The following is a 24,569-nucleotide window of genomic DNA, read 5'->3' on the forward strand; positions in this document are numbered from 1 at the left end:
ATGTGGCTAAATTATTATTTAGTATATCTCTATATAAAAGGACATGTATTCCATAGCAAAGTTTTCTTTTGACAATAACATTTGGAGGAAGATTAACAAAGTATACAAAATTATTTTCCATTTCAGTACAAGGATAACTTTTATAAATTTCATTTGTATATTTTTTTATTTTTTTGTATATTTTTTGAAAGATGGAGAGATGTGGTTCACTCCCCAAATGGCTGCAATGGCCCAGACTGGGCCAGGCCAAAGCCAGGAGCCAGTAGCTTCATCTGGATCTTCCACGTGGGTGCAGAGGCCCAAGCATCTGGGCCATCTTCCGCTGCTCTCTCGGATGCATTTATAGGAAACTGGATAGGAAGAAGAGCAACTGGGGCTCAAGCCAGTGCCCATGTGGGCTGCTGGTATCTCAGGCAGAGGCCTAACCTGCTACTTCACAATGCTGGCCACCATTTGTATAATTTTAAAAGACAAACTTAATCATCTATCTTAAAAAATATTTAACTGAAGACCTACAAATTACAAAGCAATATGCAAACACAGTAAGCTATGTCTGATAAATTTTATCAGTATTCATGTTTGAGATAGCTGACAAATGTTACTGAAATGTTAGGATATCCAAAAATCTATTAAGTTTTACATGTAAGGCAATTTCATATTTCAGAGTATCTCCTCACCTTACTTTACAAGCCCTGAGGGAACGTCTTGGTGAGTTCCTTGGTGAAGATGCTGTTGCAGAAAAATTTTTATTTCTGAAATGCATTGGAAATAATTTAGCTGTGGTGAGTTTTCTTATGTTTTTCTTTCTGATTAAAGAAAAGCTTACTTTATCAAATTATATTTAAATCTTAAATGCTTAACAACTCAGCCCCTTAACATACTGTAGGATATGTCATCTTACTCATAATTAAATGGAAATATCAGCAAGTATCGAGAAAGATGGATCTGAATGGCATGTCATCAGGCATTAAAATTCTGAGGGAAGGAGGTTTTTGTGTCAATTTCCTTGAGAAGGGAAGGCAAACAAATTTAAAATATGATGAGGAGCAGATGTTTGGCCTACCTGTTGGGATACCTGCATCCCATATCAGAGTGTCTAGATACAGTCCTGGCTCCACTCTTGATTCCAGCTTTCTACGAAGGCAGACCCTGGAAGCAGCAGTGATGGCTCAAGTAATTGAGTTCCTGCTACCCCTATGGGAAACCTATAGTAACTTCCTAGCTTCATGAATCCTGGGAACGCTTTCTGTCTCCCCCTCTCAAATAAATAAATAAATTATAAAAGTGATCATGTAAGTAATAGATATTTTTAAATTTAAATGACTGTCTCCTGGAGAAAAAAGGATTCTCATTGCTTGAACTATAAATAGCTTCATTTGGTATAAAAATGATGTGGTTCCAACATAATTTTTGTGTCAATTAGTATCTGTTGATCACTTCTATTGGTAGTTTCTGTGATTTAGCAATAGGATATTCTAAGGAGATAGTTTTTTGACTGAAAGTTCCAATCCAGCATGCCATCAGAACCTAAAGTTTCTGGTTTCTCATATCCTTTTTTTAAAAAAGATTTGTTTTATTTATTAGAGAGAGACAGAGACAGAGAGATCTTCCATTCGCTGGTTCATTTCCCAAATGGCCACAATGCTCATGGCTGGACTAGGCTGAAGTGAGGAGCCAGAGCTTAATCTGGATTTCCTACATGGATGCAGGGGCCCAAGACTTGGGCTGTCTTCTGCTGCTTTCCAAGGATCATTAGCACTGAGCTGGATTGGAAGTGGAGCATTGAGGACTCAAACTAGCACCCATATGGGATGCCAGCACTGCAGATGGCAACTCTACCCATTATGCCATAGTGCCAGCCCCGGTTTCTCTTATCTATGTAAGGTTTATTTCTTTAATAAATATTTTCTGTATTTAAGCTTTTTAAATTGCAATCTATTCTTATTCCACTCTAGTTAGTAGATTATATCATTGCTATGTGTTTATTTCTGTGATTATTTACTAACATATAACTATGATTAGGTTATAGTTCCTTTTGGACAAGCATTTTATTTTATTCGCCATTGTATTTATAATCAGTGCTTTGCAACAGAAGTATTTAAATGTTTATTGAATAAATAAAAAATAAATGAAAAGGAAAAAATAGGCATTTTCCCCAAAGTACTACCATATTTGCTATGTAGAATTCTTTAATAGCAATTGACCTTGAAAAAGCTTTGTCATTAAGGCTCTATTTTGTAAGCCAAAGAATTCATTTTCTCATTGTTAAATTAATTTTCCTCACACTGGGTGGAATAGATACAATTTTCATACTTTCTGTTCTTTCCCATGATATATTAACATAAAATACCAATCACGGGGAGGTGCTGTGACATAGTAGGCTAAGCTTCCGCCTGTGACACTGGCATTCCATATGGGCACCAGTTCCTGTCCTGGCTGCTCCCCTTCTGATCGAGCTCTCTGCTATGGCCTGGAAAAGTGGTGGAAGATGGCCCGAGTGCTTGGGCCCCTGCACCCACCTAGGAGACCCTGGTGAAGCTCCTGGCTCCTGGCTTCAGATCAGCCCAGTTCCAGCCATTGTGACCAATTGGACAGTGAACCAGTAGATGGAAGAACTTTTCTCTCTGTCTTTCCCTCTATTGGTCTGTAATTCTACCTCTCAAGCAATTTTTTTTTAATTTAAATACCAATCACAGAATCCCGGGTTTACAGGGACCTTGAAGGTAATTAAGGTCAACTTCTTTTTCTTCTTTTTTTTTTTTTTTTGGTTGGTTTTTCCAAAGAAACCTTTTATTTAAGGAATACAAACTTCATGCATTTCATAAGTACAACTTAAGGAATATAGTGATTCTTCTACCATTCCTGCCCTCCTCCCCCATCCCCAGTCCCATTCTCCACTAAGATCCATTTTTGATTACCTTTATACACAGAAGACCAACTCTATACTAAAAGTTCAACAATTCGCATGAAAACAACAGTAACAAAAAAAATGTTCCTCAACAGTCGAGACAGAGCTGTTCAAAGTCATTGCATCTTGAAGTTAATTTTACTTCTTTTTTTTTCTTTTTTTAACATTTTAAAAAAAATTTTTATTAGACAGATAGAGTTATAGACAGTGAAATGAGAGACAGAGAGAAAGGTCTTCCTTCCATTGGTTCACTACCCTAATGGCTGCTACGGCCGGCGCTGCGCTGATCCAAAGCCAGGAGCCAGGTGTTTCCTCCCGGTCTCCCATATGGGTGCAGGGACCCAAGCACATGGGCCATCCTCCGCTGCCCTCCCAGGTCACAGCAGAGAGCTGGACTGGAAGAGGAGCAACCAGGACTAGTACCTGGCGCCCCAACCAGGACTAGAATCTGGGGTGCCGGCGCTGCAGGCGGAGGATTAGCCAAGTGAGCCACAGTGCCGGCCGAGTTCTTTTTTTTTTCTAAGAAACTTAATTAACTTTAAAGAAGCACCAAAGAATGATACACGTTTTGCAAGCACTTAGACATAATTACAATGCAACTCTTAGAGGACAGAGGTCCTGCATGGGAAGTTAGAGCACAGTGACTCTTGTTAATTTAACAACACTGTTACTTGTGACATCAGTGTTCACCTAGGCTCTTGACGTGAGTTGCCTAAGCTTTGGAAGCCTTTTGAATCCACAGACTCCATCAGTATTTAGAAAAGGCCATAAGCAAAGTGGAAATTCTCTCCTCCCTTCAGAGAAAAGTTCCTCCTTCTTTGATGATCACTTCTTTCCACGAGGGTCTCACCCACTGAGGTCCTTCATGTAGGACATTTTTTGCAAAACATCTTGGCTTTCCATACTTGAAATGATCTCATGGGCTTTTAAACCAGACCAGAATGCTTTAAGGGCTGATTCTGAGGTCAGAGTGCTACTTAAAGTGATTCTTTCTATGAGTCTGCTGTATGGACTTCTTCCCATGTTGGAGCATTCACTCCTTTTTAATTCTATCTATTATTATTACCAGACATGAAATCCTATCCATATGATCACTTTAACACTTAAGATGATATTTTTACCACCCAGCCTAAGGGGATGTGGGGCCCCATGGTAAGTTTTTAAACTGTACCCTTATAAGTAAGTCCATAAGAATGTATGCAGAACTATACAGCTTTACAGTTATAAACTTCAAACACTTCATAATTACAACTTTAAGAACATGGTAATTCTTCCTATCATGCCCACCCACCCATCCATACTCCCACCCCTCTTCCTCCTCCCTCTTATTCCCATTCTTATTTTTTACTAAGATCTATTTTCAATTGGCTTTATACGTATATGTTTAGCTTTATGTTAAGAGTTCAACAATTAGTATAAAAAAACTGTTCCTCAACAGTCAAGACAAAGGCTGTTCAAGTCATTGTTTCTCTAAGTGTCAATTTCACTTCTGCAGATTGCCTTTTAGGTGTTCTATTAGTTATCACAGGTCAGGGAGAACGTATGATATTTGTCCCTTTGGGAGTGGCTTATTTCACTAAGAATGTTTTCCAGATTAATCCATTTTGTTGTAAGTGCCTGGATTTCATTTTTTATTGCTGTGTAGTATTCCATAGTGTTCATATCCCATAATTTCTTTATCCAGTCTTCAGTTGATGGGCATTTGGGTTGATTCCATGTCTTAGCTATTGTGAATTGAGGTGCAATAAACATGGGGATGCAGATGGCTGTTTCATATGCTGATTTCATTTCCCTTGGGTAAATTCCCAGGAGTGGGATGACTGGGTCATATGGTAGATCTATATTCAGATTTCTTTGATATCTCCATACTGTCTCTTTTTTTTTTTTTTTTTTGACAGGCAGAGTGGACAGTGAGAGAGAGAGACAGAGAGAAAGGTCTTCCTTTGCCGTTGGTTCACCCTCCAATGGCCGCCGCAGCTGGCGCGCTATGGCCGGCGCACCACGCTGATCCGATGGCAGGAGCCAGGTGCTTCTCCTGGTCTCCCATGGGGTGCAGGGCCCAAGGACTTGGGCCATCCTCTACTGCACTCCCTGGCCACAGCAGAGAGCTGACCTGGAAGAGGGGCAACCGGAACAGAATCCGGCGCCCCGACCGGGACTAGAACCCGGTGTGCCGGTGCCGCAAGGCGGAGGATTAGCCTATTGAGCCACGGCGCTGGCCTCTCCATACTGTCTTTTATAGTGGCTTTACCAATTTACATTCTCACCGACAGTGGATTAGGGTACCTTTTTCCCCACATCTTCGCCAGCATTAGTTTGTTGATTTCTGTATGAAAGCCATTCTAACTGGAGTGAGGTGAACCTCATTATGGTTTTGATTTGCATTTTCCTGATGGCTAGTGATTCTGAGCATTTTTTTCATGCGTCTGTTGGCCATTTGGATTTCCACTTTTTAAAAATGTCTCTGTAAGTCATTTGCCCATTTCTTCACTGGGTTGTTTGTTTCATTGAGTTTTGTGATCTCTTTATATATTCTAGTTATTAATCCTTTATCAGTGAATAGTTTGCAAATAATTTCTCTCAGTCTGTTGGTTACCTCTTCATTTTCCTGACTATTTCTTTTTGCATTACAGAAGCTTCTAAGTTTGATGTAATCCCATTTGTTAATTTTGGCTTTTATTGCCTGTACCTCTTGAGTCTTTTCCAAGAACTCTTTGTCTATGCCAATGTCTTGCAAGGTTTCCCTAATGCTATCTAATAATTTGATGGTATCAGGTCACGGATTTAGGTCTTTAACCCATTTTGAATGGATTTCCTCAGAAAACTAGAAATAGAACTACTATATACTCCAGCATTACTTGGTATAAGTTCAGAGAAAATGAAATCCATATGTTGAAGGGACCAGCACTCTCATGTTTACTGAAGCACTATTCACAATGGCCAAGATATGGATCCATTTATGTGTACACTGATGGATAAATAAAGATATATATATATATATATATATATATATATATACACACACACACACATATATACACACAATGCAATTATATTCAGCCATAAAAAGAGTGGAATTCTGTAATTTGCAGCAACATGGATGGAAGTGGAGGACATTATGCACAGGAAGACAGCTATGGTTGGAGGGAATTAGTTGAATATTTCAAAGTTGTTGATGGTGGAGGCTGTGGGGTGGGGTTTGAATGTTCCCAATATGGGGAAATGATGTATTCCTGGGGTAATGGATGTTTTTATTGCTCTGGGCTAAGCATTACACATTGTGTACATGTGTTCAGATGCCACTCTGTACCACATAAACATGTACTATTAACATTAAAATAAAATTTAACTCCCCACCAACCCCCCAAAAATAGTTTTTCTCATCCTTCATCTTTGCAAAAAATACAATATTTATCTTTGTCTTTTAAAGATTTATTTATTCAGTTGAAAGGCATAGTGAAAGAGACCGAGAAAGAAAAACATTCCGTTTACTGCTTCACTTTCCGAATGGCCACAACAACTGGGGTAGGGACATGCTGAAGCCAGAAGGCAAGAAATCCATCCTGGTCTTCCAAGCCAGTGGCAAGGGCCCAAGTACTTGAGCCATCATACAATGCCTTCACAGGTGCATTAGCAGGGAGCTGACTGAAGCAGAGCAGCCAGTACTGGAATTGGCACTCTAATATAGGATGCCAGCATTGCAAGTAGTGACTTAATCAGTTTTTCCACATGCCAGCCGCCAAATATTGATCTATCAACATTCAAATTGATTGTTTCCTTCCTCAAAGTTCTTTGCCTTCCCACTTCCTCTGCTGGAAGTAATCTGGTTTTGCTTTTTTAAATATGCAAAATATGGTATTTAAAACAGTCATTTTTTAGATTTTATCTTCAGCATTACACTGAATAGCCTTTAAGGACAGGATCCATATGCAATTCTTTTTATAGTTTTACATAGAGAAAAACATCTATAAATACTACTGAAAATAAACTATTTTAAGGTTTTTCCCTAGAAGTTGACCTAACCAAAAAGAGGAGAGAGAAGACCCAAACTAATATAATTAGGTTAAAGAGAAAATGTAACAACAGACACCACATAAATAAAAAGAGTCAGCAGAAATTATTACAAAGATATGTATGCCAACAAACTGGGAAACCTAGAAGAAATAGATAGATTTCTGGACACATACAACCTACCTAAATTGAGGCATGAAGACACAGAAACCTAAACAGACCCATAACCAAGACTGAGATTGAATCAGTAATAAAGACCCTCCCAACAAATAAAAGCCCAAGACCTGATGGCTTTGCTGTTGAATTCTACCAGACATTTAAAGAAGAACTAACTAATTTTTCTCAAGTTATTCAAAACAATTGAAAGGGAGGGTCTCCTCCCAAATTCTTTCTATGAAGCCAGCATCACCTTAATCCCTAAACCTGAAAAAGATGCAACTGAGAAAGAGAACTACAGACCAATTTCCCTGATGAACTTGGATGCAAAAATACTCAACAAAATTCTAGCCAATCGAATTCAACAACACATCAGAAAGATCATGTACCCAGACCAAGTGGGATTGATCCCTGGTATGTAAGGATGGTTCATATTTGCAAATCAACCAATGTGATTTAGCACATCAACAAACTGAACCACAAAAACCATATGATTAAATCAATAGATGCAGATCGAGCATCTGATAAAATACCATACCCTCTCATTATGAAAACTCTAAGCAAATTGGGTATTGAAGGAACATTCCTCAACACAATCAAGGCAATATATAACAAACCCATGACCAGCATCTTATTGAATGGGGGAAAAGTTGGAAGCATTCCCACTGAGATCTGGAACCAGACAAGGATGCCCACTCTCACCATTGCCTTTCAATATAGTCCTGGAAATTTTAGCCAGAGCCATTAGGCAAGAAAAAGAAATCAAAGGATAGAAATTGGGAAGGAGGAAGTAAAATTATCCCTATTTTCAGATGACATGAATCTATATATAGAGCATGCAAAAGACTCCACTAAAAGACTATTAGAACTCTATAAAAGAGTTTGGTAAAACAGCAGGATATAAAATCAATACACAAAACTCAAGAGCCATTGAATACACAGATAATGCCATAGCTGAGAAAGAACTTCTAAGAGCAATCTCATTCAGAATAGCTACCAGAATATCAAGTACCTTGGAATCAAAGTTTTGGTCTTTAATGCATTTTGAGTTGATTTTTTCATATGGTGAGAGAGGGATCTAGTTTTAATCTTCTGCTTATGGATATCCAGTTTTCCCAGCACCATTTATTGGGAAACTTTCCTTTCTCCAATGTATGTACTTTCTGATGTTGTCAAAAATAAATTAATTCTAAATGTGTGGATTTAAATGTTTACTTATTATTTATTTTTTTTTTATTTCTGGGTATTTCTTTCCATTGGTGTATGTATCTGCTTTATGCTGATACTATGCTGTTTTTGTTACTGTAGTTTTGTAGTATATTTTGAAGTCAGTTATTGCATTGCACCCTAGCTTTGTTCTTTTTGCTAAGGATTACTTTGGCTATGCAAAGTCTTTTGTGGTTCCATATGAATTTTATGATTTTTCTGTTTCTATGATGGGTGCCACTTTGATAGGAATTGCATAAATTTGTAAATTGCTTTGGGGAGTATTGACATTTTAAGAATATTAATTCTTCCAATCCACTCATTTTTCATGTGTTCTCTATACTTTCTTTCATCAGTGTCTTGTAATTTTCATTGTAGAGATAGATCATTCACTTCCTTGGTTAAATATAGTCTTAGATTTTTGTTGTTGGTATTGTGAATGGAATTGTCCTCTTGATTTCTTTTTTTTAGCAATTTCCTTATTGATGATTTTAAAAACTACTGATTTCGTATGCTGCTTTTATATCCTGCACCCTTATTGAATTAGTTTATCGGTTCTAACAGTTTTTTGGTGGAGTCTTTTGATCTTTCTGTATATAAAATCATGTCAGCTGCAAACAGGGATAATTCAGCCTACACCTTTCTGATTTGGATGCCCTCATATTTCTTCCTCTTGTCTAATTTCTAAGGCTGAGATTTCCAATACTACATTGAGTGAAAATGGACATCCTTGTCTTGTTAACTGATGTTAAAGAAAATGACTTCAGTTTTTTTCTCATTCTCTATGACATAAGCTATGAATTTGTCATCAATAGCCCTTATTGTATTGGGATACATTCCTTCTGTACCTAATTTCTTGAGGGTTTTTACCACGAAGGGATATTGACTTTTATTGATGTTTTTCTATACCTATTGATATATCATCTGACTTTTATCCTTCATTTTGTTGATATTTTTATATGATGATATTTATACATATTTTTATATAATGATATTTTACATATTGATTTGCATTTGTTGGAGTGCAAGGCATCCATGGTATAAATCCCACTTGTTGGTAATATATAATCTTTTGAATGTGCTATAGGATTCAATTTACTAGCATTTTATTGCATTTATTTTATTGCATAGATGCAAATTTCATCAGGGACGTTAGTCTAGTTTTTTGTTGTTGAGCCCTTGTCTTGTTTTGATATCAGGATAGTGCTGGCCTCACACAGTTTGGAAGAGTGCCCACGCTTTTAGTATTTTGGAATAATTTGAGAAGCGTTGATGTGAGCTCTTATTTAAAAGTTTGGTAAAATTCAGCTGGTCATGGGCTTCCCATTGTTGAGAGACTTTTGATTACTAATTTAGTTTCATTGCTTGTTACTGGCTATTCAGGTTTTCTCTGCCCTCAGGGTTTAATTTTGGTAGGTTATATGTTCTCTGAAATTTATCCATCTCTTCTAGATCTTCTAATTTGTTGGTATATAGCTGTTCATGGGAAAAATTTTCTGAGCAGCAAAAATAGAATGAGCAGGGCTAGTGCTATTGTGCAGCAAGTTAAGCCGCCATGTGCATCTGCAGTGCTGGCATCCCATCTTGGTGCCAGTTTGAGTCCTAGCTGCTCCACCTCTGATCCAGATCCCTGCTAATGTGCCTGGGAAAGCAGTGGAACACAGCCCAAGTCCTTTTGCCCTGCACTCATGTGCGAGACCTGGATGAAGCCCCTGGCTCCTGGCTTCAGCCTGTCCCAGCCCAATTTTTTTTTTTTTTTTTGGACAGGCAGAGTTAGACAGTGAGAGAGAGAGAGACAGAGAGAAAGGTCTTCCTTCCATTGGTTCACCCCCCAAAATGGAAGGGGAGAGGGAGCGGGAAAGGGGAGGGTTGCGGGTGGGAGGGAAGTTATGGGGGGGAAGCCATTGTAATCCATAAGCTGTACTTTGGAAATTTATATTCATTAAATAAAAGTTAAAGAATAAATAAATAAATAACAAATGAACTTCATGAGATTAATGGGTAGGAAATAAAGTTTACAAGGTTGAACCCTAGAGTCAGATCACCTGTCTTGGAATCTCAGTGTGAAAACTCTCTGGGTAAATAATCTGAGGTAAGTAGTTGTCTTTGCCTCATTCTCCTTGTTTGTAAACTGTAGTTGATATTAGTACTGATGGCATGAAGTTATAAGACTTAGCTGATACATGTGAAATACTTAAAATAGTGCCGGGCACATAGTGGATCCATGCAAGTGTTATCTGTAATGATTACTAGTAGAAGACATAGAATTTCTATTATGTTGATGCAGTGAATCTAGCCATAGTTCTAAGCTTTTAAATTTGATTTATATGGCACAAAAATGTGCCTACTGCAAAAAAGTGGAGGTAAAAATTGGGAAAATGTTACCAAAGTTTTAATTTTTTTCTCACTTATTTATTTCTAGGTAAAGGAAAAACAAGAATCAGAACTGAAACTCAAATCTTTTGCTCCTCCATATGTATGTAATCTGACATTGTAAACTTATGCTAAGTTTTAAATGCAAACTATTTTTTTATTTTAAAACTAATTTTTAAAATTTCCTGTGTGTTTTAGGCTCTTCAACCAGAATTATATTTGCTTCCTGTAATGGACCATTTAGGAAATGTATATTCAGCGTCAACAGTTACTTTAGATGGGCAGCAGAGTTATAATGATGTTGCTGAGGTTGATGGAACAGTTCACAGACCAGTTAGTGTAACTTTGTCAGAAGAAGAATCTGGAAGAGACCCCAGTTTATTAGAAAACATTCTGAAAGAACTTCTTAACAAGAATCAGCAAGAAGGTGAATTTTACTAGTATAAGGAAAGATTATTATAACACATTTTACCGTGAAGTCTGTGAGGAAGTTCTGGGCAAACCCAGAGTATAGGCAGGAGAAAAGAAAAGCTACAGTTCCATTTAGAGGTTTTTAAAAATAAACTTTTCCAGGTAATATAAAAAAACAATTTAAATACTTAAAATAGAAACAAAATCAAAATAGTTATAGCACTTTATCACCTTTACTTATTTTATAATAAAAAAGTTTCAGTTAAAATTAAGGGTACAGAAGAAGAGAAAGGAAGTGTTTACCACATAAAACTCTGGTATTATTCAGAGGCCAGGGAATTATATAGAAGAAAATGGAGTTAAACCAAGGAAAAACAACTTTAGTGTTGGGAGATGTGTGTATTAAATTTTTATCTGATTATAAATCAGCTTATCAATTTAGTATTAGTTTTATTCTTAAAAATAGGTAATTAAAATTATATCAAAATTAAATTGATAAATATATAAAAAGATGTGACTCTCTAAGAACCAGTAAAAATCAGTTGAACTTTTAAATCATTACATAAGGAAATAAACTGAGGAAAAACAGATATGTAATTATACTTCAAAAAGTTAATAGAAAGATACGCTTAAAAGATAAATTTGTTTTGGTGCCAAAAAATTTGAACTCCCTGCAAAATTTTTTTAAGTTAGGCATTTTCCATATACTTTTTAAAGATTTTCATAACACTTTAAACATCTATAAATGAAATGAACCCACTCAAAACTAATGACAGTGTCTGTTATAGCTGTCAAATATGCTAGTTCATAACTAGATATGTTTCTCACATTCTACATCTAGGCTATTCCCAATGATTTTCCAAACTTAGCACTGTCTTTAATCGTAGGCACATTAATATTCACTACTTTTTACTTAACACCACTGAGATGCTCAGCAAATCTTCACCTTCTTTGTCTTGACATTATTCTGTTTTCCAGTCATGATAGTCACATGAAGGGTAAATGGGGATGGGAGAAAAAACACCTGGGAAACAAAATTGCAGAGTGGAATCTCAATATACCTGAAAAGTATTAGGTCAAGTGGCTAATGAAATGAGTAGTTGCCCTAAATAAAGTAGCGAGTAGTGTCATATTTCACATGCTGGGCTATTGGCCAAATCCCTGAACTATACTGTTTGCATGAAAACTCTGTCTAAAGAAAAAACAAGCAAACAAAAAACACACACAACTTTGGCAGAGTTTTAAACTCTGTGAGTTCCATGAAAATGTAGTTTTAAAATAAAACTAATTTCTTGGTTCTTACTCAAAAAAAAAAAAAAAAAACAAAAAACAAAAAACAAAAAAAAAAACCCTCTTTAAATGGGAAACTACTATACTCTCATTAGTAAGTATAAATTATAGTTCTACTTTAAACTCAATGAATATAAGGAAAAAAATAAAGATTAACAATAATTCCACCACCCAGAAACAGCTTCTATTAGTATTTTGATATATATCCTTCGGGTTATTCTTTTTCAGTTCTTATATGTAATATGTGTTTTTCAGTTATTCAAAAATAAGAGCTCACACAAACTCTTTTAAAAGGGCTTTTATTTTGTGGCCAGCATTGTAGCATAGCAGCTAAGCTGCCACCTGTGATGCTGGCATCTCATATGGGCACTGGTTTGTGTCCCAGATGCTACACTTCTGATCCAGCTCCTTGCTAATGGCATGGGTAAAGCAGCAGAAGATGTACCAGGTGTTTGGACCCCTGCCAACATATGGGAGACCCAGAAGAAGCTCCTGGCCTGGCCCAGCTCTGGCCATTGCAGCCATCTGGGAAGTGAACCAGTGGATAGAAGATCTCTCTTTCTCGGTCCTTCCCTCTCTCTTTGCATCTCTGATTTAAAATAAAAATAAATAAATCTTTTTTTAAAAAAAATTCTTTTATTTTGGGGCCAACATGTGGCACAGTGGATTAAGCTGTCACCTGTGATGCCAGCATCCTATATGAGTGCTGGTTCGAGTTGTGCCTGCTACACTTCTGTACTACCTCCTGCTAATGTGCCTGGGAAAGCAGCAGAAGATGGCATAAGTATCAGGCCCAGATGGAGTTTCAGGCTCCTGATTTTGGCCTCCCCCAGCTCTGGCTTTTGTGAACATTTGGGGGTGAATCAGAGGATGGAAGATGTTTCTCTCTGCCTCTGTTTTTTTTTTTTCCCATAACTCTGCCTTTCAAATAGATAAATAGATCTTTAAAAAGAGAGAGAGAAATTACCCTTTTAAAAAACTACATCACAGATACTTCATATCAATAAATACAGGTTTCATCATTATAGAATTCCTTTATGTCATTTTGCTATTATGAATAGTGCTAAGATGCAGCTTCATTAATTTGCCCTATTTTTTAGAAGTTTAATTGCAGCTTAAAAGGTAGTATAGTTTTGTTACCTATTCTTCTTGGAAGACTTTCTCTTTTTTTCCCAGATTTTTTTTTTAACTTTTATTTAATAAATATAAATTTCCAAACTACAGCTTATGGATTACAATGGCTTCCCCCCCCCATAACTTCCCTCCCACCCACAACCCTCCCCGCTCCCACTCCCTCTCTCTTTCCATTCACTTCAAGATTCATTTTCAAATCTCTTTATATACAGAAGATCAATTTAGTACATATTAAGTAAAGGTTTCAACAGTTTGCACCCACATAGAAACACAAAGTGTAAAATACTGTTTGAGTACTAGTTATAGCATTAATTCACATTGTACAACACATTAAGGACTGAGATCCTACATGAGGAGTAAGTGCACAGTGACTCCTGTTGTTTGTTGACTTAACAGATTGACACTCTTGTTTATGGCATCAGTAATCACCCTAGGCTCTTATCATGAGTTGCCAAGGCTATGGAAGCCTTTTGAGTTCGCTGATTCCGATCTTATTTAGACAAGGTCATAGTCAAAGTGGAAGTTCTCTCCTCCCTTCAGAGAAAGGTACCTCCTTCTTTGATTGCCCGTTCGCCCATTCCTTCCACTGGGATCTCACTCACAGAGATCTTTCATTTAGGTTGGTGTGTTTTTTTCGTGGTTTTTTTTTTTTTTTTTTTTTTTTTTTTTTTTTTGCCAGAGTATCTTGGCTTTCCATGCCTAAAATACTCTCATGGGCTCTTCAGCCAGATCCTAATGCCTTAAGGACTGATTCTGAGGCCAGAGTGCTGTTTAGAACATCTGCCATTCTAGGAGTCTGCTGTGTATGCCGCTTCCCATGTTGGATCGTTCTTTCCTTCTTAATTCTATCAGTTAGTATTAGCAGACACTAGTCTTGTTTATGTGATCTCTTTGACTCTTAGACCTATAATTATGATCCATTGTGAACTGAAATTGATCACTTGGGACTAGTGAGATGGCATTGGTACATACCACCTTGATGGGATTGAATTGGAATCCCCTGGCATAGAGTTTCTAACTCTACCTTCTGAGGCAAGTCAGCTTGAGCATGTCCCAAATTGTACATCTCCTCCCTCTCTTATTCCCACTCTTATATTTAACAGGGATCACTTTTCAGTTAAATTTAAACACCTAAGAATAATTGTGTGTTAATTACAGAGTTCAACCAATAGTATTAAGTAGGACAAAAAAATACTAAAAGGGATAGATAAAGTATTAAGTTGTTCATCAACAGTCAGGACAAGGGCTGGTCAAGTCACTGTTTCTCATAGTGTTCATTTCACTAGAAGACTTTCTAACCTCATTTTTTTCCCTGGTCACATTCTTCTCCTTCCCCAATAAGGATAACTAATTTGTTACTTTCTGTGAAAATTGTTTTCTTGTTTTTCTTTATACTTTTACATCCCTCCTTTATATCACTTAAAAATATGGCTTTGTTTTGTTTTAAATGTCATATATTTATAGATAGATGGATAGGTAGATAGATATAAGATGTATTGCATTCATCAGTGTTGTCACATGTAGTACTACTTTAATTGCATTTTATACCATGCCATGGTAATCCATTTACCTAGTCTAATACTGACATTTGGTTTGTTTGCAGTTTGAAGCTGTTACACATATTCTATAATACACATTTTTATACCTGAGTCCTAAATGTATGTGTGCAAGAGAACTGTTATTGTGTTCACATGTTTGACTTTACTAAACAATGTCCATGTGTCTATGTGTTTCCAAAGTAGTTTACCAACTGCAATGTCTAATGCAAAGTTCCTACTGAACCAAAACTTGCTATTATATCAGAAAATCTCCTATTTCTCTGCTAAACATTCTGGATAGTTTCTCCACATTTTCTTCCAAAGGTATCTTATTGCCTCTTGTGTTGTGTTTAATCTGTTAAATCTTTTCATTGAATTTTTAATTCCAAATATTTCATTCGTTTTCTAAAGTTTTGCTTTTGTTGAGCACTTTTTTGTATATTTAATGGATTTGCCTTCATGAAATAGTCATTCAAGTATTAAATTTTCTGTTCTTTTAAAATGCTGATTCATTACATTTATCATATATAAAAGTTCACTGCTGTTAAAATGAACCAGTATTTTAAAATATGATGAATCAATATTTTTAAATGTTTATATAATGAATTGGTATTTTAGAAGATTTTTTTTGTGTGTCTATTTGTAATTCGTTCTAGGTTTCAATTTGTGACTTCTTTCCCTTTTTACTCTATGATTCTTTTGGTGAGACAATACTTGATTTTGTCAACATGCTCTATCAATTACTGAGAGAGGAGTGTGATATCTGCAAATATCTATGTTTGCTTTACAAATTTTGAAGCTCTGTTTTTGGTGCACACATATTTATAATTATTGTATCCTGATAACTTTATCCCTATGTTATGTAATATTTCTCTTACCTCTGATAATAGTCTTCACTTTGAAGTTTACTTAGTCTAGTATTAATAAAGGTGCTTTAGCTTTCTTTTTTTAAGATTGATTTATTTGAAAGAGCAACAGAGAAAGAGAGAGAGTCTCATCCCAATGGTTCACTCCCTAAGTGGCCACAACAGCTGGGTCTGAACCAAGTCAAAGCCAAGAACCAGGAACTGCATTCCTGTCTCTCACAGGGGTGTTTTGGCCCTACATACTTGGATCATCTCTGGCTGCCTTCCCAGGCTCATTAGAAGGAAGCTGTATAGGAAGCAGAGTAGCCAGGACTTGACTTGGCACTCTGATACTGGAAGCCAGCATTGTAAGCAGCAGCTTAACCTGTTGTGCCACAAGAAAAATGAATTTATTTGCAAATATTTCATTAGTCTATTTTAACAGATCATTCCTTCATATTTCTTCCTATTTATTCTGCCTATTCAATCCTAACTTTACAGTATTCATTTTCCTATCATATTTGAGTCATCTTCCTCTTTGGAAAATTATGACTGGTGAGATATGCAAGGTTTATGTCTTGTAAATACATTAAAGAAGGACAAAACTACAATTTGAGCATCCCTAATCCATGCAAACATCCCCAAATCCAAAAAACTGCCAAATCTGAAACACTTGTAGTCCCAGAATTTTAGATAAGGGGTAATCAACCTGCAATGCTTTCTCCATTTTTACCAATTTAAATGAATATCCCATCCATTAATTATCTGCTGTTCTTTCCCACAGGCCTGTGCAACATATCTCTTCATTTATGACACACCTCAACTTTAACATGTTAAAATTTTTATTCTAATTTTATTTGAAAGAGAGAGAAATCTTCCATCTGCTGGTTCATTCTCTAAATGCCCACAACAGGCCAAAGCTGGGACCCTGGAAATCAGTCTGGGTTGCCCACGTGGATGGCAGAAATCCAAGTACTTGAACCCCACCTGCTGCCTCCTAGGGTACACATTAGCAGAAAGCTGGAATGGAGAGGGATGTCAAGAATTGGACCTAGGCAGTCTGATAGGGAATGCTGGCATCCCAGGCACTGTCTTAATCATTGTGCTAAATATCCACCATGAACTTTAACACATGTAGTGTTTGACTCCATCATTACCTCCAACCAGTAGACCTTCTTGACTTTTTTTTTTGTTTTATTATTCCTTTAAGATTTATTTTTTTAAGGATTTATTATTTATTTGAAAGTCAGAGTTACAGAGGGAGACAGAGAGAGAGATCTTCCATCCACTGGTTCACCCCCAAGATGGCCACAACAGCCGGGGCTGGGCCAGGCCAAAGCCTGAACTTCATCTAGTCTCCCACATGGGTGGCAGGGGTCCAAACACTTGGACCATCTTCTGCAGCTTTCCTAGGCCTTTAGCAGGGAACTGGGGAAGTGGAGCGTCCAGGACTTGAACCAGCACCCATATGGGATGCTGGCACCGCTGGCAGTGGCTTTACCCACTATGCTACAATGCCAGCCCCCAGACATTAATCTTTGAAATTATTGTAGAATGAATAGATTCTTAAGGTAAAAAAGCCTAAAAACCATCTTGTCAAGTCTTCTTGTTTTCAATCTCCTTTACAACCTCTCCTTTACAGAGCTATCATCATCATTCTTTTTAAATTGTATTTTTATTTATTTGAAAGGCAGAGAAAAAGAGATATCTTCTACCCACTAGTTCACTCTCCCAAATGCCCACAACAGCCAGGGCTAGACCAGAAACCCAGAATTCCATCAGGGTTTCCCATGTGGGTGGCAGGTACCCAAGTACTTGAGCCATCACACGGTGCCTTCCAGGATGTACACTAGCCAGAAGATGACATGAGAAGCAGAGTGTGGTCTCAAACCCAGGCATTCCAATGTGGGATGCAGGCATCCCAAGTGGTGTCTCAATACTGTACCAAACACTTGCCTCTCGTCATCATCTTTCTTACAAATTAAATTACCACCCTGCTTAAAAAGCTTTGAAAGACTGTGATTACTACTTGAAGCCTGAGCTTCTTAACATGGCATAAAAAATCCTCCTCCTCTGACTTCCAAGCCAGAGTTGCAATGTATGACCATGAAGATTATTCATTGCCTACCTCCAAAAGGCTTTCTTCATGTAGGTCATGTTATGAATGGAGTCTCCAGGATTGACTTAATGTGGTAGTTGGTTTGGTAATTTTTACCTATTATTAATGCACTATTATTAGAGTATGTAGGTAGCGAGAGGAGTGAGAAGTATCATGAACTGGCATTTCTGGAAAGGTAGGTAGAGATTTAAATTGCAAGAGCCTTATTTATAAAGCTAAGGAATTTAGTAGTCATTGGTAAGCCATTTTGAAGCCTTTAATAGGAGTGGCATGATTGGATTTTAGTTGTAGAAAAAACAACAAAAAAAAAAATCTTAGGTGACAGGACTGAAAGGGTATCTTTAGGTAGTAAAAAGCTGAACTAGGAGAGTGCTAGTGGGACAGAAATCAGAGCATGACATCAAGAGACTTCTAAGGATTGGGCATTGTGTTGGGTGTTTTACTTACTTGATGCCATTTCAGAGATAAGAAGGCTGAAATTAGAGAAATGACTTACCTAAAGTTGTACCTGCTATGTCAATGCCAGGCCTTCAGCTCTTGATTTACAACACTGTACATACCAAAATTTTCACTGTTAATACAAATGCTGCATACATTATTAGTACCATGTGCATTATACATGCCTGTCTCTTTGCTTACATTCCTCTGTCATCTTTGCTATGAAAACAGCTTGCAGTTCAAAACTTAATTTCACAGTTATCACTCCCTTTTCTGTGAACCTACCTATCTAATAGATTATGTATCTATAAAAATTACAGTTCTCACACCATTGTATTACTTTTTTCTAAAGTAAATAGGTTTGCTTTTATTTTGTTATATTGCACAGGTGTTGCAGGGAGCAGTTCATCCTGTTCTAAGCTGTTCCTAGGAATAATAGATACATATTCTATATACCTATCAAAATTAACTCAGAATCTATTGAGTTTTGCAGTGGTAATTCTTTTTGGGGGTGGGTAGGAGAAGTAGTATTTTGCTATTAGCTTTTAAATGGCTGTTATTTCTATATATTTTTCATTTTGCATTGAATAGATCTCTCAGAAAATTGATGCCAGTTGGGAAATAAATGGTAGCAGCCAAACTAAAATTAAGCCAATAAGCGCTTCATCTTACAATTATTGTGGCAGTGCTTGTGAAATGACTTTTCAAATATTAGTTTGACTCATTTGTTTCTAAGTTTTTTTCTCCATGGGGAAAAAACCCTACATTAACAGATAATGTACAACAATAATGTTAATATTTTTAAGACAGATGAAGACATTCTGTTAAAGTGAAAGAAATTTTATAAATGAAAATGTTATTTCACAATAATAAATGACAGTTTATGCTCAGTATTTTCCAGAGGTTCCTCAGAGCACTATTTCAAAAGAGGCTTTTGATAAAAAGTTTCTGAAGAGAACTAAAGTTAAGAAAAATCCATCTTATCTCCTTTCAGACTCATTTTGTACATTGAGATGGAGAAATCCTGCAATAAGAGTATGTGTGTGGATGGGTGTTTAGGGTGTTATGTTCCTATTTAGTGTTGCTTGATTAAATGCCTCTCAACCTGAATTGACCAAAGAATATTCTTTTCACAAGAGCTAATGTTTCATGAAATTCGCTTTGGAAATTATTGTTTTGCATCTGTAAAGTTCATGGAGATTCTGAAACATATATAGGACAAGATTTTAATGTATACATATAAAAACAAAATTTTATTTTAGTATTTTCTTAATATTCTGAACTTTATCTGCCATGGATGAATATCAACATCACCTGGGGAAAAAGCCGTTCGAAAAGAAAGCCAGACTGCAAAAAATCAAATTGGAAATTCTGAGTTGCCAGAATCATTGGAAGATTCAGATAATGATTATTGTAGCAATAAAAAAAGGTAATTAGTATAGATGCTGATTCCACATGTTATACTCTAAACTGTAAGAAAAAGAGTGCGGTATCTAGAGTACTATTATGAGGAGTTCTAATCAGAACAAATATATGAGTGAGATTAGTGATTTTTTAAGCTAAAATTTGTTTGATTCTATCTTTACTGTTACAGATGAACATTCCTCTTGAATATAATGAGTAATCATTTCTTATATGTATTTCTATTGTAATCTTTTTGTTATCAGAGGCAACCTGATCACAGAGAAATGTTTCTGTTTATTTGTCTTTGTTAGAACAAATTTATCCTCTCTTGGATTCTTGGTTATAGGTAAACTAATCAATATGCTTAAATTTTACACTGGTATCATTTCATTCAAAATTATAGTACTGAGAATTTTGTAGAGTCTTTTGAAGTTAAGATGAATTTTAATAGACAGTTATCATTCACAAAAGATCTATAAGCAAAATACTTTCTAAAATTTCTGGTTATTTTTTTCCTTCCATAGAAATTGGACTGTGATTTGAATTTGGTAGTACTATAATGAAATATGATTTTGTTAGTTGTGTTAAAATGTAATTTCTGCTAATCATTAATGATTTTGAAAGAAAATATGATAATGTCATCAGGCTTACTTAAAAAGAATAATTTTGTATTTGTGCCTAATAGACCACCAAATAAAATAGTTAAATTATGAAAAGCTAAATTCATGGAATTATGTTTTAATATGAGTTTCATATCTGTCACTCTCTTTAAGTCAGTTTATTTGGAAAAATGAAGATGATGCAGCTATCAGAAGACAGGACAATCAGGTAAGTTTTTTTAAATGTGACATTGAGAAATAATATATAGAAGTTGAAATAAAACTAAAATACCTAAGTTCCCTTGTAATACATTCTAAAATCATTATTGCCAATGGTAGTCCAGTAGTTATCTCTGCTTTTGTGACAGTAGACAATATGCCCAAATATGAAGGGGAATATATTACACACTAACACTTTTTGATTCTCCTCTCAAATTTTATTACTAGTATTAAGGTGCACTAATCTTCATTTAAATGGCACTTTTAACAGCTGACTTGTACTTTAATACATTGATACTTGTATTTGATTGGCTCAGCTCTTTAGGGCAGATTAGCACATTAAGAAGAGGTATGCTAGTGGTTAGCTGTGTGATCTTCACTAAGTTAACTGATTTGAATAGCAGTAGTTTCAAGATGTTAATGCTTCAAATATCAGCAACGTAAAAATTCAACAACAGAAAAACAATCCAATTAAAATTGGGCAGAGGACCTCAGTAGTTCTCAAAAGAAGAAATACAGATGGCCAACAAATATATGAAAAAATGCTCAACATCAGTAGCCATCAGGGAAATGCAAATCAAAACTACAATGAGATACTACCTCACCCCTGACAGAATGGCTAAAATGCGAAAGACACTAACAAATGCTGGTGAAGATGTGGAGAAAGGGGAACACTTATACACTGTTGGTGGGAATGTAAATTAGTGCAGCCACTGAAAAAAAAATGTGAAGATTTCTTAAAACATTAGAAATAGACTTGTATTTGATTTGTTGATGCAGCAATCCCACTGCTAGGTATGTGCTGCAAAGATTTGAATGGAATGTATCAAAGAGATACCAGCACCACCATGTTTATAGTAGCACTGTTGATAATAGCCAAAATTTGGAATCAACCAATGTGTTCATCATCAGATGCATGGATAGAGAAAATGAGGGATATATACACAATGGAACATTATTCAGATATAAAAAAGAATGAAATTCTACCATTTGCATCAAAATGGATCAACTGGAGGACATTATGTTGAGTGAAATAAACCAGACACAAACACTGCATGTTCTCCCTTAAATGTGGAAGCTAAAATTAAAAAAAAAAAAAAAAGAAAGAAATGCTTGAGTGTATCAGTATTGCTGCAAATATGGTTTTGTAAAACTTGTTTTATACCTTTATCAAACCAATGGTTCAGAACATTATCCTACTATAGTTTTAATGATCTGTGATTATTTTAAAATTAACTCTATATGGGTAAAATAGTCATATTTGCATTCAAGTATTGTTTATAACCATTGTCTGTATTCCCACTAAACTAAGGTTTTTTTGCTTTTTACTTGTTAAACTTATTATTTGGTGAGGCATTAAGCATTTTACTGTAATTTAAATTTAAAATATGTTATCTCAAAGTAAAAAAAGAAAGGGAGAGGGGGGAGAGAGGGAGGAAGGAAATAGTTATCTTCTTAGAATTGTATGCATGTATTAAAAACTAATTAAAAATAAAAAAAGTTTTTAAATCAAAAGCAAAAACAAAAATAAAAATATCCATTAAACGCCAACCAAAAAAAAAAAAAACAAAAAAGAAAAAAACCCAGCTGACTAGTGGAAGGAAGCTTGGGCATACATGAAACAGAATTAGCCATGTGGTAATAATTGTTGAAACTGGGTTATGGACTCATAAGAGTTCATTATGTTGTTTGTTTCAATTTTCAAAAATGTTGACAGTTTCTATATAAAATGTTTTTTTTAAGAAAGAAAGAAGAAAAGAAAAGAAAGAAAGAAAACCCCAACAGTGTTGATGGGAATGTAAATTAGTATAGCATTATGAAAAACAGTGTGGAGGTTCTTTAAAGCATAAAAAAACAGAACTACTGATCCAGGACCTCAATTACTGGGTACATGGCCAAAGGCAAGGCAGTCAGTCTATAGAAGAGACATCGGCACCCACTGTGTTCACTGCACCACTTCTCATAGTAGCCAAGATATAGACTCAACTAAAGTATCCATCAGTGGATGAATGGATAAAGAAACTGTGGTGTAAGTGCTCAATAGAATACTGTTTAGCCACACACACACACACACACACACACAGGAATCCTGTCACATGTCACAATATGGATGAGACTGGAGGATGTCATGTGAAATGAAATATGCCAGCCACAGACAACAAATTCTACATTTTCTCAGTCACATGTGGAAAGTAAATGGGTTGATCTCATAGAAATAATGGTTACCAGTGAATGGGAAGGTAGTGAAGAGGGCAGTGGAGTCAATCTAGACCATTAGGATCAAATTCCAGTTCTAGTACCTTCCAGCTGTATGTATGACCTGGGCAGGCTACTCAGCTTCTTCATCTGTAAAATTCAGTTGGTAATTGGATACCACCAAACAGAAAGGAGGAATACATTCTAATGTTGCATGGCATAGTAGAGTGACTATCATTAGCAATAATCTATTATATATTTCCAAATAGTTAGAAGAAAAGGTTTTTAATGTTCTTAACATCTCAGTGTTTGAGATGATGCATATGCTAATTACCCTGGTTTGATCATCACACATTCTTACATATATGGAAATACCACACGGCACTCCACAAATATGTACAGCCCAGCCCCAGCCATTGCGACCATTTGCAGAGTGAACCAGTGGATGGAAGACCACTATCTATGTTTCTTTATACCTTTCTCTCTGTAACTCTGCTTTTCAAAATAAATATATTTTTTAAAAGAATGATTTCTTAGTATGAATTTTTTCTAAGATTTTATTTATTTATTTGAGAGGTGGAGTTACAGAGGGAGAGACAGAGAAAGGTCTTCCATCCACTGGTTCACTCCCTGAATGGCCACAGCAGCTGGAGCTTAGCTGATCTGAAGCCAGGAGCCAGGAGCTTCTTTTGGGTCTTCCATGTGGGTACAGGGGCACAAGCACTTGAGCCATCTTCCACTGCTTTCCTAGGCCATAGCAGAAGAGGAGCAGCTGTGACATGAACCAGTGCCCATATGGGATGTCAATGCTGCAAGTGGAGGCTTAGCCTACTACACCACAGTGCCAGCCCCAGAATAAATTTTTTTCCCAGCTGCTCCATATCCAATCCAGCTCACTATTACTGTGCCTGGGAAACAGCGGAAGATGGCGTGAGTGCTTGGATCCCTGCCATGCATGGGGAAGACCTGGATGGAGTTACTGGCTCCAGGTTCTGCCTGATTCAGCCCCAACAGTAATGGCCATTTGGGGAGTGAACCAATGGTTGGAAAACTCTCTGTCACTCTACTTTTCAAATAAATAAATCTTAGGGGGGAAAAAAAGTGTGTATGAATTGGTGTACATGTTTCCTACTTCTGTCTGCTTAAAGGGCCTAGAAGAAGTGAGGACACCCAGAAATTGATTTATAAGCACCATTCACCAAACAATAAGGGAAACTTGGAGAAATGATGAATTGATTAATTCTTTGGCTAAGGCAAGAAAAATACAAGATGAGCTTGGAATATCTTATGGCAGAGAATAAGGAAATGCTCAAAAAAAAAAATGTCTGGAGCACATTGGTACAAACTTGAAAGAGTTCCTAATGCCAAGGCAACCAAGTAAATATGGATAATGTTAGATTATGGCCCATACACCATAGATAATGGTTGTAATACTGCTATAGTTTGAATAGGATATGGCTTCTGAAGTCATGCAGATAGTTAAATCTCATTTATAAACTGATGATATTAAGAGGATAGAAACTTAATACAATTATGGTGTCTAGGAGAAGGGCCTTAGTGGGAGGTCCATAGATCCTTAGGAACAGACCCTTAGAAGGTGGCTGTTGAGCCCAATGTCTCCTGACTTACCATGTGGTCAACCCTGCATACACAGTCCACCATTGCTGTCTTCTAGCCGGAAACAATAGCTGGACCAATGGGGCCCACCTGGTCTTAGCCTGT

General features: G+C 36.4%; 1 protein-coding gene across 1 annotated transcript in view; it reads left to right on the plus strand.

Annotated features, from left to right (window-relative positions):
* The window catches only part of SPATA1 (spermatogenesis associated 1), a 57,820-nt gene that overhangs the window by 15,066 nt on the left and 18,185 nt on the right, over positions 1-24,569 (plus strand). Inside the window, 5 exon segments of the mRNA XM_062191633.1 lie at positions 665-782; positions 10,704-10,757; positions 10,853-11,081; positions 19,756-19,858; positions 20,607-20,661. Coding sequence (XP_062047617.1) covers positions 665-782; positions 10,704-10,757; positions 10,853-11,081; positions 19,756-19,858; positions 20,607-20,661 — 559 coding nt within the window.

The sequence above is a fragment of the Lepus europaeus genome, chromosome 5, assembly GCF_033115175.1.
Source record: "Lepus europaeus isolate LE1 chromosome 5, mLepTim1.pri, whole genome shotgun sequence".
Classification (NCBI taxonomy): domain Eukaryota; kingdom Metazoa; phylum Chordata; class Mammalia; order Lagomorpha; family Leporidae; genus Lepus; species Lepus europaeus.